The sequence below is a fragment of the Protopterus annectens genome, chromosome 6.part0 (genome assembly GCF_019279795.1).
Source record: "Protopterus annectens isolate FY-2018-M chromosome 6.part0, PAN1.0, whole genome shotgun sequence".
Classification (NCBI taxonomy): Eukaryota; Metazoa; Chordata; order Ceratodontiformes; family Protopteridae; genus Protopterus; species Protopterus annectens.
In genome coordinates, this window is record NC_056737.1 from 1035595961 (window position 1) to 1035614199 (window position 18239).

The 18239-nt window shown below is 42.2% G+C and overlaps 1 protein-coding gene across 1 annotated transcript in view; it reads right to left on the reverse strand.

Annotated features, from left to right (window-relative positions):
- ATG2B (autophagy related 2B) overlaps positions 1–18239 on the reverse strand; it is a 1825281-nt gene that overhangs the window by 425428 nt on the left and 1381614 nt on the right. Inside the window, exon 29 of the mRNA XM_044074646.1 lies at positions 7719–7921. Within this exon, the coding sequence (XP_043930581.1) occupies positions 7719–7921 (203 nt within the window). The remainder of the gene's footprint in view (positions 1–7718; positions 7922–18239) is intronic.

The window sequence follows — 18239 nt, forward strand, 5'->3', positions numbered from 1 at the left end:
ACTGTAAAAGGTCTGCCCAGAAATCTAAGCTAGAAGGAAGGGGGGCTGAAAAGGGATCTATCCCTTTAGCTGCTGCCCAGGTATAGAATCTTTTCCATTTGCTGAAGTAAATTCTTCTGGTACTTGATTTCTGAGAGGCTAACAAAATATGACCCACTTCAGTGGAAAGCCTGGCATCTCTTGCCAGTGTTAAAATTGGAGAAATTAAGTGGTTAGCTTCAGTGTCTGTAGCTCCAGGTGAGGAAGCTAAGATAGATGAGTTTGAAGGTCTGGATGTTTGTCCAACATCCAGGGAGGTCATAGCAGATGAAACCAGAGGAAGGGGAACCACACATGCAATGGCCAGAAAGGGGCAATGAGGCTTATTTTCGCCTTGCACCTTCTTTTCTGAATGAACTTTATCAGTGGAATGGGGGGAAAGGCATATAGAAGACCCGGGGGCCAACTGTGGACTAGAGCATCTCTCGGTTACTTTTTCTGTGAGGGAATTAGGGAGAAGAAACTTCTGCACTTCTAGTTTAGGTGCAAAGCAAAAAGACTGCAGTAATGGTTGACCAAATGGCTGAAAATCCGATTCATCACTGCTTGATTGAGTGACCACTCATGAGACAGTATGACGGATCTGCTCAACTTGTTTGCTAACACAATGGATGTCCTAGGAATATGCATTGCAATGAGAAAGTGATGGGAATATGTCACCCACTGCCACAATGTCATGGACTCTCAGCATAGATGATATGAATGGATTCTGCCTTACTTGCAGATGTACCAGATTACTGATAAGTTGTCTGTCTGGATGGAGTTCACAACCCTGGGAGAAATACCTGGAAAGCTTGCAGTGTTAGCAGGGCTGCCCTCATTTCCAGGACACTAATGTGGAGAGCGGCCTCTGTGTTTGACTATGAAACTTGAAACATCTTCCCTTCAAAATGTTTCCCCCTACCCCAGGAGGGAAGCCTACATGGTTACTATGGTCATGGGGGGATGTGGGGAAAAGGGCTGACCTTCTAAGAGGGCTGTGGAGGCCAACCACCATGTGATATGACATTTGCACATAGCCATTAGACGAATCCGTGGATGAAGAGGACGCAGGAACTAGGACCATTGTACTGAAAGAGTCCACCAAATTATTCTCATGTAGTATCTAGGTAGAAGCATATGTTCACTTCTCAATTCCCTGTTAGAAGGATGGACAGACATACTCTCTTCAGAGTGTACTTTGTTAGTGTCTGCCACCATAACCATGGCATCTACTGGAGGACCCTTTCTCTAGTGTACTCTATCCTTAGGTGCAACCAAAATTTTGCCTGGCTTCTTAGAGATTGGCTACAATTTGTCAGGATCCTTCCAAGCCTGCTGGGCCACCAGGTCTATGAGTGCATCAGCAAGCAATACCACCCAGGAGGTAGAAGAGGCAGCTCCAACAGTCTTGAGGAACTGATCTTCAGAGGGGGACATATCAGTGGACCAATCCCCTTTCTGCTTCATCAATTCCAAAATGTTACCAAAGGTGATGTCCTCTAGAGGGGATCTTATGGACCCACACCTATCATCCAAGTCTGTACCGTCTTCAATGAACTAAAACTAAATATCTGTTTGTACATATCTGTTTACTAGGACCCTGCCATAACTGGACTTCTGGACATGGGTCAGAAACAGCCAGAGCTCATGTGGTGAGAAGCCCCAGGCTAAAGAATGCTGAATGTCCCTGTCAATGTGATTTTGTAGAGTCAGATGCAATTTCCAAAACAGGTTAGGTTGCAGCCGAGCATAAGGAAAGCACCTCTTCTCTTTGCCTAGCAATAATCCTTTCAAAAACCTTGAATATGGAAGCACATGTCAGACCCAAAGAGACTCCCACAGCATCATGGTGAAATGAAGGGAGAGCCTCCACAATTTACCATGCCCGAGATCTGAAGTTGACAACAGGGCCAAGCCATCCAGTGCAGAGGTGCAAAGTGAGAGTGACAATTCCAGACGTTTCAGCACTGATTCTGTGCCTCAAGTCCTGGCACTGATACTTTGGTTCTGACTCTTCCTCATCCAAAACATCAAGAGTCGAGAGAGTAAGGGACACAATCTCAGTTCAGATCAACAGAACAGTCAGCTCCAATTTGGGTGCTCCTGGGAAAGCAGATCTGAAGGACAGACCAGAATTGGAAAAATTAATGGAAAGGTTGTTAGACCCATTTTCAGCATGTTCTGTGTGGATGGAACCAGGAGAAACCCTAGATGAATTTGTGTCTGAAGAAATCACAATCTCCACATAATTCTGTTCTGTTGACATCTGCTTTGGTAAGGTTCTTCTATAACTGAATGGACCTAGAGGATGTAGCCACTAACAGTTGTCCAGATGTGTGGTTGGATCCGATGGTCAAGACATTTTCAGTGCCAGACTCAAGGGTTCTAATGGAACCCGACACCACTTTCAAGATTTATCTGATCTTTTTTCAAATGTGTCGTCCTTTTTTGCCTTACAGTCTGCCTGTAGGTCGGCCATCCCCAGGCAACAAACACAAAGGAAATGCGGGTCTTGTGGTGGAATCTTATGCCCACGGGCCATACACATCTTGACGCCTTACACTTTATCTGCCATAAAGACTGGCAAAGTAACGTGAAGACAGTAAAGGCAAAAGCACTATATAGCAAAACTTTCTAAACAGCACAGAAAAAGGGGATTCCTACATCAAAAAAGGAAGTTTGTATCTTATTTCAAGGAATCAGAGGAAGATAGGAGAACACACACACACACACACACACACATATATATATATATATATATATATATATATATATATATATTTTAGGAAATATATTCTTTTTTTTAAATTTTACATAGGATTAATAGGGGAGGAAAAGGAAAGGAAGTAACATGCTGCCAAAAGACACGGATGAAAGACGGTACTTATCTCAACACCATAAAATCAGAGGCCTCAAAAACACGACCTTCTTGATCAGGGGACAAACAAGATTTGGGGCACTAGGAGAAAGACAACGATTATGGATGGAGAGGAGTCACAGCTATGGATTCAACTTCTAAGGGCAGTGAGGTTGCATCTGATCATATCTGATAACACAAAGGTTGAACTGGATGAAAAAATACATGTCTAAATCTTTAGAAGGGGATTTTCCTCTAATCACAATAGGCTCTAAGTTAAGATTCTTGTGTTTTGGTGCCAGAGAGGTAGAGGATTCTCTTCTTGGTGCCTCAGGGGTAGAAGAAGGACCTGCCTCATCAGCTCTTTGTTTTCTATGTTCTTTTTTCATTCTCATTGTTTTCTAGGTTCCTCTTCCTTCTCTTTTTCTTTCTTTCTTTTTTTATCTTGTCAGAGGCCTCTTCAGGGAGCAAATGTTTTATGATTCACTTACTTCTCCTATGTGATAAAGAACCTGTTCAAAATCATTTGCAAAAGGAAAAATCAATATTTAGATGTTCTGGCTCCAGGCAAACCACTCATAAATCATGACTGTCCTGAGGGAAAATTCTGTGTCCACATTTAGTGCACTTCTCAAAAGTGTTTTCTATAATTAAGACAGCCAAATATGTAGGCAAAAATAAAGAAGTTAAGAAAAGATCTCTCTTTTTTATAACTTCCAAGACAATGGCAGTCCAAATGTCTAGATGCTGTGAAGAAGATGAGACAAGCATAACAGAAATGAGCAATAACCAAACAAAAGTCAAATATTAGACAATAGAAGAAAAACTACTTATATACAACTACACAATAATTGCACTACTAAATGAAGAAATTAAGAAACACTTACCTGCTAGAGGAAGACTGGCTGTTCAGAATGGCAGCAATCAAGATCTAAAGGAGAAACTACCACGGGGGAAATATGGGAAAGTTTTCAAGGAGCTCAAGGAATGGAGCACTAGTTAATGACAGGATCAGATCCAACTAGCAGCTAGGGACCCAACAGTCTTAGCAAATGGATGGATGAAATTGGATCATCTATTAATGCCAAATGAAAAGAGGAGCAACTGAAAGGACTGCACTCGTATATTTTACTGGACTGATTAGATAACAGAATGTGTAGAAAAGGCAGAGCTGCTGACAAGTAGACTTGTCAGATCTGCTCTGAGCTACAACAGAATGGCATTAAATATACTGATCCCACAGATATTGCCAATATCCTGGCAGATCGATTCAGTGCAAACTTCACCCCCCTTCTCACCCCCTAAAGAGCCCATCTCAATACCAAAAAATAGCCAAATTCCAGTAATAACGGCCACACAGGTAAAAAACGCACTCTCCAATGCTAAGAATACAGCATCCATGGGACCAAATGATGTCCCATGCTGTGTACGACATGAACTACAAAATGAACTAGCACCTCACCTAAGTGTCATGTTTAATCATAGACTCACCTCAGGCTTCGTGCACAGCTACAGTTTATCCCACTCCACAAGGGGGGATCCACCGTGGAGCCCAGGAACTACCGCTCTATCAGTCTGATGAGCCTGATCTGCAAGGCTATGCAACGTATTATCATGGAACTTATAAACAAAGACATTGGCAACCTTCAAACACTGGACCCCACACAGTTTGGGTTCGTGAAGGGCTGATCTTGTCTCCTGAACCTGACGGACTTCTTCGAATCAATCTCCAGAGCTGTGGACAAGGGTAAGGTGTTCCACACAGCCTATCTGGACCTCACCAAGGCCTTTGACACCATCCCCCACTCTGGAATCATAGATAAACGTACTAAGCTGGGTATTAATCCCTATATCACTCGATGGGTTGCAAACTGGCTTACTGACAGAACCCACACTGTAAAAGTAGCAGACACCAAATCCAGCTCCAGACAAGTGACAAGTGGAGTACCTCAGGGTTCAGTCCTTGGACCGCTCTTGTTTTGCCAACACTAAGGGACTCTGGCTAACAAAGTTTGCAGATGACTGCAAACTGGGAGCCATTACTGAATCCCCAAATGAAGTGGGTATTCTTACAAAGGTGCCTTACAGAAACAGATGCTTGGTGCCAGAGCCATGGGCTCAAGCTCAAAGCTAAGAAATGTATAGTTATCCCATTTGGGGAAAAAACATTTACCCATGAATTACCACATAGGTAGCAGTACACTAAACACCAAAAGCGTGATAAGAGACTTACGGACACAGGTGGACAGTGGTCTCATCTTTGATAACCACATCACCACAACAGTCAGGAAATCCTTCTATGTGGCACACCTCATCACTAAGGGCTTTTCATCCAGAAAAAAGGAGGTCATTGGTATGTATCACACAAGACATCTGCAACAACTGGAAAGGCCACAGAAATACCTCACAAAGAGTGAGAATCACAGGCCTAAAGCAGATGCCCTATGCTAACCGTATAAAAAAACTTCACCTATACTCTGTTGCATATTGTCTACGCAGAGGCGATCTCTGCTTAACATACTGTCAAACCCAGAGCTGTTGGACAAGCTACACTTAAAGAAATCCCAATCTCTCAGAGATACACACTCCTGGGATCTAAACCTTGTCATCACAATGAACAAAAACATGCTGGAGGGATAGGCTCCTGACTCAGAGACTCCCCAGACGCTGGAATAGACTGCCCATACATGTCAAGCAGAGCGCCTCTTTGGCCCTCTTCAAAAGGAACCTTGATGATTGGATGGGAGATAGGAAATTCACCCCAGGGATCATGTAAGTCACTCTGCTAGACAGGGGTCCAGGGAAGTAAATACTGTGGAAAGAAATAGCCAGGGAATTGTTGTGGCTAGGCTTGTATAGGCCCTAGAGCCGATAGCCTAGTACCAACCTATGAACCTAAAATTTAACAAATACAGAAAACAGAAGCGCAAAAAAAGATAAGGAAAAGAAAGAAAACTGTGCTATATATACCTCTCAACCTCTTAGCGAGATAATCTGTACAATGCCAGAAATAACAGCAGGACAAAGGCCAAAAATCAAGGTAAATTTTAAATATTGCTCTTATATGTTTATAAAGTTATTAGATTAACAGGTTTTACATTACCACACATTTCCTGAACTCTATGAAGTTTGAAATGCAAATATCAGTCTATTTACTGACTGCAATCCTCAATTATTTGTCAGGAAACCACAATTTGTTTGAGAAGCAGATCAAAAATCAAAGATCAGCTCTGGACCCTACCCAGTTTGGGTTTGTAAAAGGCAGATCATATCTCCTAAACCTGACAGACTTCTTTGAAGTGGTCACCAAAGCTGCAGATGAGGGTAAGGTGGTACACACAGCCTATCTAGATCTCGCCAAGGCTTTCAACACCATCCCCCACTCTGGAATTATAGACAAACTCACTAAACTAGGTATAAATCCCTATGTCGCAAGATGGGTTGCCAACTGGCTCACTGACCGAACCCACACTGTGTAAGTAGCAGACTCTATATCCAACTTCAGACCAGTGACAAGTGGAGTACCACAGGGTTCAGTCCTAGGTCCTCTCCTGTTTGGTATCTACTTCTCTGAAGTACAGGCTAACACAAAAGGTCTTTGGCTAACAAAGCTCGCAGATGACTGCAAACTAGGAGCCATAATCAAATCTGGTAACGATGTGGACATCCTACAAAAGGGCCTAACTGAGACAGATGTCTGGTGTTAAAGCCATGGCCTCAAGCTCAATGCCAAAACGTGCATTGTCATCTATTTTGGTAAAAACTCTGTACCCATTAACTACCACATAGGCGGTAGTCTACTTAACACAAAGTGTGATAAGAGACCTTGGGACACAGGTAGACAGTAGTCTCTCCTTTGATAATCACATCGCCACAGTAGTCAGGAAATCCTTCTACGTGGCACACCTCATCACAAAAGGTTTCTCATCCAGGAAAAAGAGGTAATTGTTCCCCTCTACTCATCACTCATTAGACCCATTATAGAGTACAACGCCCCTTTTGGTATGTACCTCACAAGACATCTACAACAACTGCAAAGGTCACAGAAATACCTCACAAAGAGAATTACTGGCCTCAAACAGATGCCCTACGCAGACCGTCTCAAAAAACTCCAGCTTTACTCTGTCGCATATCACCTACTCAGAGGCGATCTGTGCCTAACATACAAAGCTATGTCAAACCCACAGCTGTTAGACATGCTCCACGTAAAGAAATCCCAATCCCTCTGAGCTACACACTCTAGGGACCTAAACCTTGTCACCACAATAAACAGAACATGCTGAAGGGATAGATTCCTGTCTCAGAGACTTCCCATACTCTGGAACAAACTACCTATCTGTATCAAACAAAGCTCCTCATTAGCACTCAAGAAAAATCTTGATAATTGGATGGGAGATAGGAAATTCACCCCGGGGATCACTTCTGTGGCTCTGCTTGACAGGGGCACAGGAAAATAATTTTCTTGGGTGGCAAAAGCCAGGGCACCGTTTGGCTAGGCTTATACAGGCTCTAGGGCCATTAGCTTAGTACCTACCTATGAACCTAAAAATATGAAGAAAAATATGGATATCATGTGAAATTCTGGACATATGAGAGATACACTGGGCTGTGGTGGTGGTGTGAAACCAAGATTACTCTTATAAAAAACAGAAAACTATTTTATAACTAACTACATACACATATGAAGCTAATGAACACTTAAATCAAGCTAGACATGGAAAGATTTATACTGTACCAGCTGATGTTACCATAGCAAGTGATCTTATGTGCAATCAGCTTCATTTTATGATACAGTCCACTAACTTAAGTTCAAACAAAGAAAATAAGCAAAGGTTCTTACAGAAGCAGTGGTCTTTGGTGCATCAAGAATGCAAAAATCATCACTTTCAGAAGGCACTTCTCTCACATCATCATACATCAAGTGATGACTGAAGGCGGCACAGGTGGGGCTGGTTTCTTCAGATGCATTCCCGCTTTCATCAGGAAAAAGAAACAGATCAGAGCAGGATGGCTCCTGAACTTCCTTCTTTGGCATCTGAAACCCTGTGGTGGACAAAAATCTAAAGATGAGAATGATCCAAGTCAAAAAAGACAGTTTTACAAGGTAAAGGCATTCAAAACTATCGCACTGAAAACAGAATAATTAAAATCATTCCAATTTTCAGAAAGATGTAACTTCATTCCTGTCCACTTTGAAGTGGTTTGCTAAGTACTGTAAGACAATATTTGTAAATTCAACAGGAAATGACTAACCTTCATGTCTGGCCAATCCTCCTGGAATCATCTACACTTTTAGCAACCAAATATTTAAGTACATTAATAAATCGTCCAATACATAGCCGTCATAATCTTTCTTGTATTTTACAAGGAGTTAAGAGGCTACAGTGAAGCAAGTTTTCTTTTAAATGAGGCTACGGAGTACCAACAGGTTAATTTACAAGGCAAATGCTGCAATACACAAAAAGTCAGAAAAGCAAATCAGAAAAATCATAATACACAGAAACAAAGGCATAACCTCTCAACCTCTAAGTATTAAAAATCACTGCGCTGGCCTTTGAAAATCACAGCAGAGGGACCAAAACAGGAGGACTTTCTTATTTTTTAGAATATAAGTCTTTCACATAGCAGACTCCAATACTGTTATTGATGATGGGTTTTTGTATATGTTTACTTTAGTCAATTAATAGTATAAGTACCCCTTAAACATGTATGATTTCTTAAATGTCTTGGAAAAAATATTGTTAAATCTGAGGGAATATCTATCATAGCAGCTGTGAGGCATGCAAAAATGTGAGTTACTTCCTAAAGATGTTAGCTACACTGCAACAATGGTAATTAATATATATACACTCATCATATCAGTTAAGTGAGAAACCCCCCTTGCACAAGTTAACCTGGGTGGATTTCCTCTCTCTCTCTCTCTCTCTCTCTTTTTTTTTTTATCCCAGCTGATCACAATTCCACAACATTTCTGGCTCCTGGCATAAAAAAATGTGCATGTGCTTCCTACCGGCACTCAATATAATGTTAAATACTGGACAAAGTCAGGCACATCCAAACCCTGTACTCCCCATTTAGACTTGTATACACTCGGCAAGCAGTCCTAAAAAGACATAAAAAAAGAGTGCAAAACTATAGACTTGTCTGACTTGCAGAAAAATCATTCCATTGATGCTGAATGAAAATGATGTCCAAACATGGCAGTGTGTGTGTGTGTGTGGGGGTAGAGAGTAAAGAGCTTACAATAAACTGATATACAACATCTCTTACATCTAAATTCAAAGGTTCTCTTTACTGAAGAACTGTTGAGGAAAATATCAAGCAGTAAAGAAAAGTACAGTTTTGTACCTACCATAAATGTAGATGTTCGAAGATCCACATTGCTGCAGTCCTAACACTTGGGTAGTCCGCTGTCCCTCGGTCGGCCCGAATATCAGAGTATAAGGCTGACGTCGGTCAAGGCGCATTTGACTGACATCAGAACGTGAGGGTACAAATGCGCATGACCGACGTCATATCCTCAGTCTTTTCTTGCCCCAGATGTCAGAAGACCCTAAAAAGAAAGGTCAAAACCCATAGACAACAGCTAAACAACCAACCAGCCTAACACCAAAAATATGTACAATATATACAATATACACAATATACCTCAGATGGATAACCCAAGCCACACAACCACCTCAAACTACAGAGGGGAAGGAGGGAGGGTAAATTGGACTGCAGCAATGTGGATCTTCGAACATCTACATTTATGGTAGGTACAAAACTGTACTATGTTCTTCATCTCACATTGCTGCAGTCCTAACACTTGGGTAGAATCCCAAAGCAGAGGTAAGGGAGGATGGCTAAACTATAATGAAGCAGGAGCTGCCAAAATGCCCTGCAACACAGCAGTGGCAAAACCAGCCCTAGATTTAGAGTATAATGGAAGGTGGTAATGTCTAGAGAAGGTATGCACTGAACTCCAAGTGGCTGCCTCCAAAATATCCTTAGTTGCCACCCCCCTCAAAAAAGCTGTTGAAGTGGCAGTAGCCCTAGTGGAATGAGGCCTAATCCCAGCTGGAATCTCTTTGCCATGATGGGAATAACAGAAACAAATGTAAAATCCAATCCACTTAGAAATAGTTTGTTTTGACACGGGCTTGCCCTGAGAGCACAAAGCAAAAGAAACAAATAACTGCTGAGATTGTCTGAACCCTTTAGTTCTGTCCAAATAATATCGCAACTGCCTGTGTACATCTAAAGTGTGCAAAATCTTTTCCTCTTTATTTTGGGGATTTGCATAAAAAGTAGGCAAATGAATAGTTTGGTTTAAAGCCACACTAGAAACCACTTTAGGCATAAAGGAAGGATTAGTACGTAAAGATACCCTATCCTTATGGAAATTTAAGAAAGGCTCAACTGCCATAAGGGCCTGCAATTCAGAAACCCATCTTGCAGAGGTAATGGCCAACAAAAAAGCAGTCTTCCATGACAAATATTTCAACTCAGCAGTAGCTGCAGGCTCAAAAGGTTGTAGAGTGAGTTTCTCCAACACAAAATTGAGATCCCAAGCAGGAGTAGGAGCCCTTCGTGGGGGTCTTATATTCTTCGCCCCTCTAAGAAATTGCTTGAACAAAGGATGAGAAAACAATGGTGGGTCACAATCGTAATGAGCTGAAATTGCTGCAGCATGAATCTTAATAGAAGAGAAAGACAAACCTTTGTCTAATAACTCAGTAAGATATTGAAGAGCCACACTTAAATCAGGCTCAGAAACATCCAAATCCTTAGCTGCACTCCAAAACAAAAATCTCTTCCATTTATCTGCGTACACTTTCCTTGTACTAGGCCTTCTAGCTTCCAAAATCACATTCAAAACTTGTTGTGGAAGTTGAGACCCTCTATGGTTCAAAACAGAATATGCCAGGCTGTTAGGTGAAGAGAGCGAAGTTTGACATTGAGCAAATGACTGTCCTCCTGGGACAACAGATGTGGAATCAAAGGCAAAGGCCATGGAGGCTTCCGTACCAGACTTCTCAGTAATGGGTACCAGTGCTGTCGAGGCCAATCTGGAGCTATCAAAATCATCCTTGGCTTGTCCTGTCTGACCTTCAGATGTACCTTTGGGAGGAGAGGCAGAGGTGGAAAGGCATACACATGAAGATTTCTCCAACTGAAAGAAAGAGCATCCACTTTCCAAGCTGTGGGATGAAACCTCTTTGTGCAAAACTTTGGCAGCTGGTGGTTTAGTGGAGAAGCGAACAGATCTATGTCTGGAGTTCCCCAGGACACTGTCAATTTCTGAAATACATGAAGATCCAGTTTCCACTCGTGGGGATCCATGATTTGTCTGCTTAACATATCTGCTAAGGAGTTCTGTGCTCCTGGCAGAAACCTTGCCTGAAGACTTAGTTGTAAACTGAGAGCAGTCTCCCACAAAATCATTGCTTGCCTGCATAGAGGATAAGAATGTGTTCCCCCTTGCTTGTTGATGTACCACATGACAGTTGTGTTGTCTGTTAGAATCAACACCTGCCCTGGAAGAAGTAAATCCTTGAAAGCTATTAATGCAAACTGGACTGCTAACATCTCCTTCAAGTTGATATGTAGATGCTGTAGTCTGACAGGCCACTTGTCTTGTATCCACTTTCCGCTTTAGATGAGCTCCCCAAGCTTTGTCCGAGGCATCTGTCGTTAAAATTTGACTCGCCTCTGGCCGGGTCACAGAGAGTCCCTTGTTTAGGTGACATTCCTGAGCCCACCACAAAAATTCCTTTTGAATGCAAGGTATTATTGGAATGACAGTGTCCAGTTCCTGGCAGTGCTGTGTCCATACATTTTTGAGATACCATTGCAACTTCCTCATATGCAGTTTGGCATTGGGAAGCACCAGAATACAAGATGCCATGAACCCTAAGGCTTGAAGGACTGTCCTTGCAGTCAGCCCGGACTGAAGAGATAGATGATGGAAGTAAAGGGAAAGATTCTTTTGTTTGTCCGGGGTTAGAAAGGCCATCTGGGATGCTGTATTCAGTCTCACACCCAGAAAGCACATGTCATGAGAGGGTACTAGACTGGACTTTATTTCATTCACAGAATACCCCAGGCATCTTAGCACTGCTATCACATATCCCAAATGAAGAAGAAGAACGTCCCTTTCTTGAGCCAGAATCAGGCAATCGTCCAAATAAGGATAGATTTGTATTCCTTTCAGCCTGAAGAAAGCTATCACTGGAGCCAGAACTTTCGTAAATACTCTGGGCGCAGTAGATAAGCCAAAGGGCAATGCAGAGAACTGATAGTGAGAAGTCCCAGTCCGAAAACGCAGATACTTCCTGCAACTTAGCCTGATAGGAACATGAAGGTAAGCCTCCTTGAGATCCAAAGTTACCATCCAGTGATCCTTGCCCAGCAGAGGTAAAAGCTGTTGTAACGCCAACATTTTGAACTTGGGAATGTCCAGATAAGTGTTGAGGATAGATAAATCCAAAATTGGTCTCCACGTGTTCCCCTTTTTTGGTACAAGGAACAGGCGAGAATAAAATCCTAGGCCCCTTTCTGGCATAGGAACCGGCTGTATGGCCCCTATTTGAAGTAACAGAGAAATTTGCTTGTGAGCCTCTATTCTTTGTTGAGGAGGAATGTCTGGCATGCCTTTGAAAGGAGGCAAGGTATGGAAATAAAACCTGTAACCGTGATGAATGATATCCAATACCCATCTGTCTTGGGTAATCAAACTCCAATTTTCTTTGAAAAGTGCCAACCTTCCTCCCAAAGGTGCTGCCAGGCGAGAAGGTTCTGGCAGCTGAAAAGGTAGGTCATTGGGTTTGTTTACGAAAGGACTGACCCCTGCCCTCACCTGAAGACTGTGCAGGAGAACTCCCTGTTCTAGGCCTGAAAGAGCCCTGACCTCTGCCCCTGCCACGGCTAGATCTACCCCTAGACTGGGAATCATAAGAAGGATACGTCCACCCCTTAGTAGGCCAATTTCTACTAAACTTTGGAGGCTGAACCTGCAAAATTCTTTAACAGTCTGCATAGACTTAGCCTTGTCTTCCATTTTCTTTAAAACTGCCTCAACAGGGGAACCAAACAAGACATCAGATTGCAAAGGGGCATCCAAAATCCTAGTTTTAACATGGTCAGATAAATTTTGATCCCGCAGCCAGGCATGCCTGCGAAGAACTGACCCAGTGGCAGCCACCCTAGACGAGGCCTGTACAGCATCGAAACCACATTGCAAAGAGTGCTTACCCACCTGTTCAGAAACATGCACCAAATCTTGTAACTCTTTACAATCAATACCTTCCGCCAGAGCATCAACCTTAGATTTCAACTGTGAAAGGAGATAATTTTGATATTTCAACATGTGAAACTGGCAATTCAAAGCTCTCATGGCTAGAGTGGAAGAAGTATAAACTTTCTTTCCCCATCTATCCAAGGCCCTGGCCTCTTTATCTGCAGGAACCGGATTCTTGACAACAGAAGCCTTAACACCCTTAGGCCCCTGGCTAACAGTTTCTGGGTCTGCCCTAGGACTCTTAAAAAGATACTTATGAGCTTCAGGCACCCTGTAATACCTATCAGGTTTAACAGGAGCAGGAGGCAAAGAATCAGGATTAAGAGAAGCCTCTGCAAACACATCTTCCACCACATTCAGAACAGGAGGTATAGCCAAAGGCCTATGCTGGGGTAAAAACAAAATTCCCTAAGCCTTTTCCTGGAATCAGAGAAGTCCTGACCTTCCCATTTAAAATGCTCTCTCATGGAGTGAAGGGTCTCTGAAAAAGAAAAATCCTCAGGAGGAGAAGCAGAAGGAGTAGAATCATCCACATCAGAATCAGAATAATGAGCATACTCCTGCAAGTCTTCAGCCGAAGACTCAGACACATCCGAAGCCTGCTCCAAATCCCCCAACACTGGTTCAATCCTAGGCCTCTTATCAGGAGGGGGCATAGAGCCTCTAATTAAAGTAATTAAATCTTCTGCCATTTTAAGCATGTGCTTCTTGGGCACAGCACCTGAAGAACTAGGAGTGACACCCACAGAAGCTAAACTAGACCTGCCTCTAGGAGAAGCCTTGGAAGCAGAAAGAGAAGGCCTAGACCCCTTAGGAAGGAAGGGGAGTACAGTTATCTGAGAAGCCCCTACAGCCTGACCTGCCTCCTGGGAGGCCACATCCTGTAAAATCAAAGTTTCTCCCTGGGACTCCAGAGAGTCCTCCGTCAGAACCACCGGTTCCACTGACGCCTCTAAAGAACCGGCGTCCGGTTCGGACGACTCCTCTAACCTAGGTTTAACTGCCTTGTCCTTGCGTTTCTTTGAGGAAGCCGGCGTCGGAGCATCCGACGGCATTTTGTAATTGCACCGCTTCCCAAAGACCAACCTGGCACAATCCAACCTCCGCTTTATAGTGCGTTTATTAAACCTAGCACAAAAGCGGCACCCAACAACGTCGTGCTCAGGTCCCAAACAAGGTATACACAAATTATGGTAATCCCTATGCGGTATCTGTTTCCCACAAGAAATACAGTTATTCACTTTTTCTGACATCCGGTAAAACACTGAGGCAAGAAAAAAACAAAATATTCCCTAACGGGGTACTTAACCAACTCTGACTTCGGTCTGAAACTCCGAATTCGAAAAATTTCAGAACGCCGAACGGCACTCGCAACACTGCTTCTGCATCGGACCATGCGGCAAAAAAGACTGAGGATATGACGTCGGTCATGCGCATTTGTACCCTCACGTTCTGATGTCAGTCAAATGCGCCTTGACCGACGTCAGCCTTATACTCTGATATTCGGGCCGACCGAGGGACAGCGGACTACCCAAGTGTTAGGACTGCAGCAATGTGAGATGAAGAACATCCCTAAACTCCTTAGGCAGCCAAATTTGGATGAAACCTAAAATGCCAGAGCTCAGAGTTGAAGAGGTGAGAAGGGAGATTCACGTCCTGGACTCATGGTTTAAACATTAAAGCTTGAAGGTGCAGCTTGATGAATACATACAAATATCTACAATGACATAGTCTTGAAACAAAGCAACAGAAGTAGGCACAGCCATTCTGAAGAGGTCTTTCACAGCAACAATTTCCAATGTGTGGTTAGCCATCTGTCATTAAAAACAATGCCATCAGTAATTCTCTTGGACAGATTTTGTTTAGCTAGTGGCAGACCCCCTTTAACTACAGCAATGAGGATAAACAACCTGTCTGCTTAACTCATACACCTTTTTAGCTAAAACCTGAGCTGGTACTATACCTAAAGGGTCTGAAGGGATCACATTCTCTTCTGGTTAATGGGGAGCTGGATGGTTTAGGTGCAGTTCTGACACTATTTTAGGAATGAAGAATGGACTAGCCCTAAGGAACATGTTCTTTGTAAAATCGAACATTATTCCCTACAAATAAGGCCTGCCCACAGATTCCTAAAGCAGAGGTAAACTCCTTCAATAAAATCATCTTCAAAAATACGTTCAGAGCCAATGGGAAACAGTAATATCTATCAATTAAGAAGTATCAAAAAGGAGAGTTCTTCAAAGAAGGGCAAAGATCGTAAACTCCTGTAAAGAACTGCTTCTCAAGCCTCTGCTGAACCACAGTTCTGCCATTTACTTGACCACAATGCACTGAAATAGCAGAACTGTGTACTTTGACACTAAAAAATGAAAACTGAAGTCAAAGAAGTGCAAAAGGTAAGTTAAGATCAACAAACTAACCTTATGAGACAGTACAGCATACCTCTCTCTACCCAGATGAAGAACCTTTTCTACTTAGTACAGAGTGTCTGTCAACTACCTGCAAGGCTTTTTTGCTGACTTAGTCACTTCGGAGACTTCTGCCAGAAGATCTGATAGGAAGAGAGATGATCTAATGGAAGAGCCATGTTCTGGAGAAAAGCTGCTTGTTGATCCAACCGAAGGACTTTGTGGGCTTGTATTGGGATAGGCTGCTGTACTGCCAGGACACAAAGAACCTGAAACATCAATCTTTTCATCCCACAAGGGAAAAGGAAGATGAGCTTTGGTCTTTAATCTCTGATTTCAGCTATGAATGGCAGAACTGGATGGAATGTCACACAGGTCAGTAACATGAAAACAAGCCCAGTATCAAATTCTGCTTGCCATCCTCAGTAGAACACAGCTGTGAGAGGAATGCTTTATTCTGGGCTGTGAAAAGGTCTATGTCCTGGGTACCATTCTGCTGAAGAATCCTGATTAAAAGCTGTCACTTATCCTCAGCCTCAAAAGAGGTTTTGAAATCTAACTAAAAGTATGCCAATATGTTGGCTTTGCCTATGATGTGAAAAGGTTTTAGAAGGAAGCCCAGAGCTATGACCCAATGTCAGCCTACATTGCCCCTATATAGAATACAATCACAAGCTCTTTCTTTTTCACCTATCACTCTAAGGTTTGAGTATCAGAATGCAGCAGGACAGACTTAGGAACAAAAAGTTAGATAAAATCAGCTGAACTCAAGACGCATTAATCAACTGTCAAGTCTAACCTCGTTTACATGGCTTAAAAAACGTTTATGTAAAACGATAATCCTGTTAATGTTATGATGTTTGCCTTTTCTTCCCTCCTTCCTCTTGCATTCATTTGCTGTCAATAAAATGTTAAACCTACAGCACATTCAGTAAGCCATGTAGCCACTTATCAAAGGCTGCAATAAGGTAGTCCTCAAATGGCTACATGGCTAAATGTCTAAAGCTCCTAGTTTTCTATCTTTATGCTTGGAGACAAATTTACTTATAGAGTGAGTTCTTACTATCCATGTTTCAAGAAATGAATGACAAAGAGTGGAAGTTCTAATTACAGTGTAAGAAAAACAAGGCTTCCTTGTTTTATCTACACATATTTCAGTTTTCCTGAAATGTGATGACAGTTAACTAACCTGTCTCCTTCAGGGTTATCAGTTAGCACGGTTATCTTTAAGAAAGAGCACCAAGGAACTCTGCTTTTTTGCTGATGGGATATGTAAACGTAGTGTCACTACATATTAAAATGTATTTAGGCCCTGCCTTTGAAATCTCACACTAACCTTGAAGTGAAAATATAGGCTACAATGCTTAGTAAAGGCATGAATGCTAGCCCAACTTGCAAAAGTGCAGATCTCCCGGGGAGAAGATTTTCAACAGCAAACAACTGAAGATGCTAATGTTTTTGTGAAGTGGACCTTACTGGTCTTTGTAGAGACTACCAATCACAATGTATATGCCATTCAGATACAATATGGTACCAGCAGTTTTGTCTGTCTTTGGCAAGTGACACAAACACAGTACTCAGAGAGTAAACTTGTGCTGTCCTAACATCAAGTTTGTGCACCAGAAGCTTTCCCAAGCAAGACTTAGCCAATAAATAAACAGGCAGGTGCAGAGACTGCTTCAAAATGAACTCAGAAATCACTGTAGAAAAAAACATAAGTTGACCAAAGACTGTTTGTTGTTGTCCTTGGATTCCTTTGACAGACAAAAAAAGAATAAGAAATCGTCTTTAATTAGTCAGGAAAGTGTGGCCATAGAAATCATCAGGCTCAACTGCTGGAAAAGCAAGTCAATCCACAGCATTAATCAAAGCCAGAAAAAGAGGAAAGTCTTCTGGGGTTTAAGCTTAATTAAATACTTAAATTGAGATAACATTTACCTGGGTGAAAGAGTTATCCATGACATGAACAAGAAAAGCAAAAACTGAAGTTAAATGTACTTTAGCAGTAAAATACCCACTATGTGTCAGACAGCAAAAATTAACAGTCACCAATGCAGCATGGTGGCTCACTAATAAGATCTGTGCAGCACATGTCCATAATCTATTGACTGGTGGCTCACTTCTAACCTGTGGTCACTGTCTGTATGGGTTTTCTCCAGGTACTTCAGTATCTTCCAAACTTCCCAGAACATGCTGGTTCATTTATTATGCTAAACCATCCCCATGTGTGTTGTATTTACCCTTATGAACCAGACAGTAGCTGAAAAGGGACAGAGATGGCCAGTTTGTTTAAATTAAAATACAAAAAAAGGACATACGTAAATTAGAACTAAATCAGAATAACCAGTAAAAAAGAGTTTCATCCAACTTTTCTTACCCAAACGACAAATCTTTTCACCTTAACAAACAGTGCCTTCATTAACAACTTTAATGATAATCAAAAAGGTCATTACAGACCAATAGAAAAGGAGATTAGTAATGGAGAAGTTAAAGAAACAGAAACTGAGGTTACGGAGTACCTGCGAAGTGAAAGGTTATATGTACAAAATCTAATTCAGAAAGTACCACAACAGGACAGAGCAATGGACATCCTAATTAAGAGGAAACCAGTAGAATGGGAAGCAACTGGTTAGGTACCGTATGACGATATTTTGGAGCCTACCACAGGAAA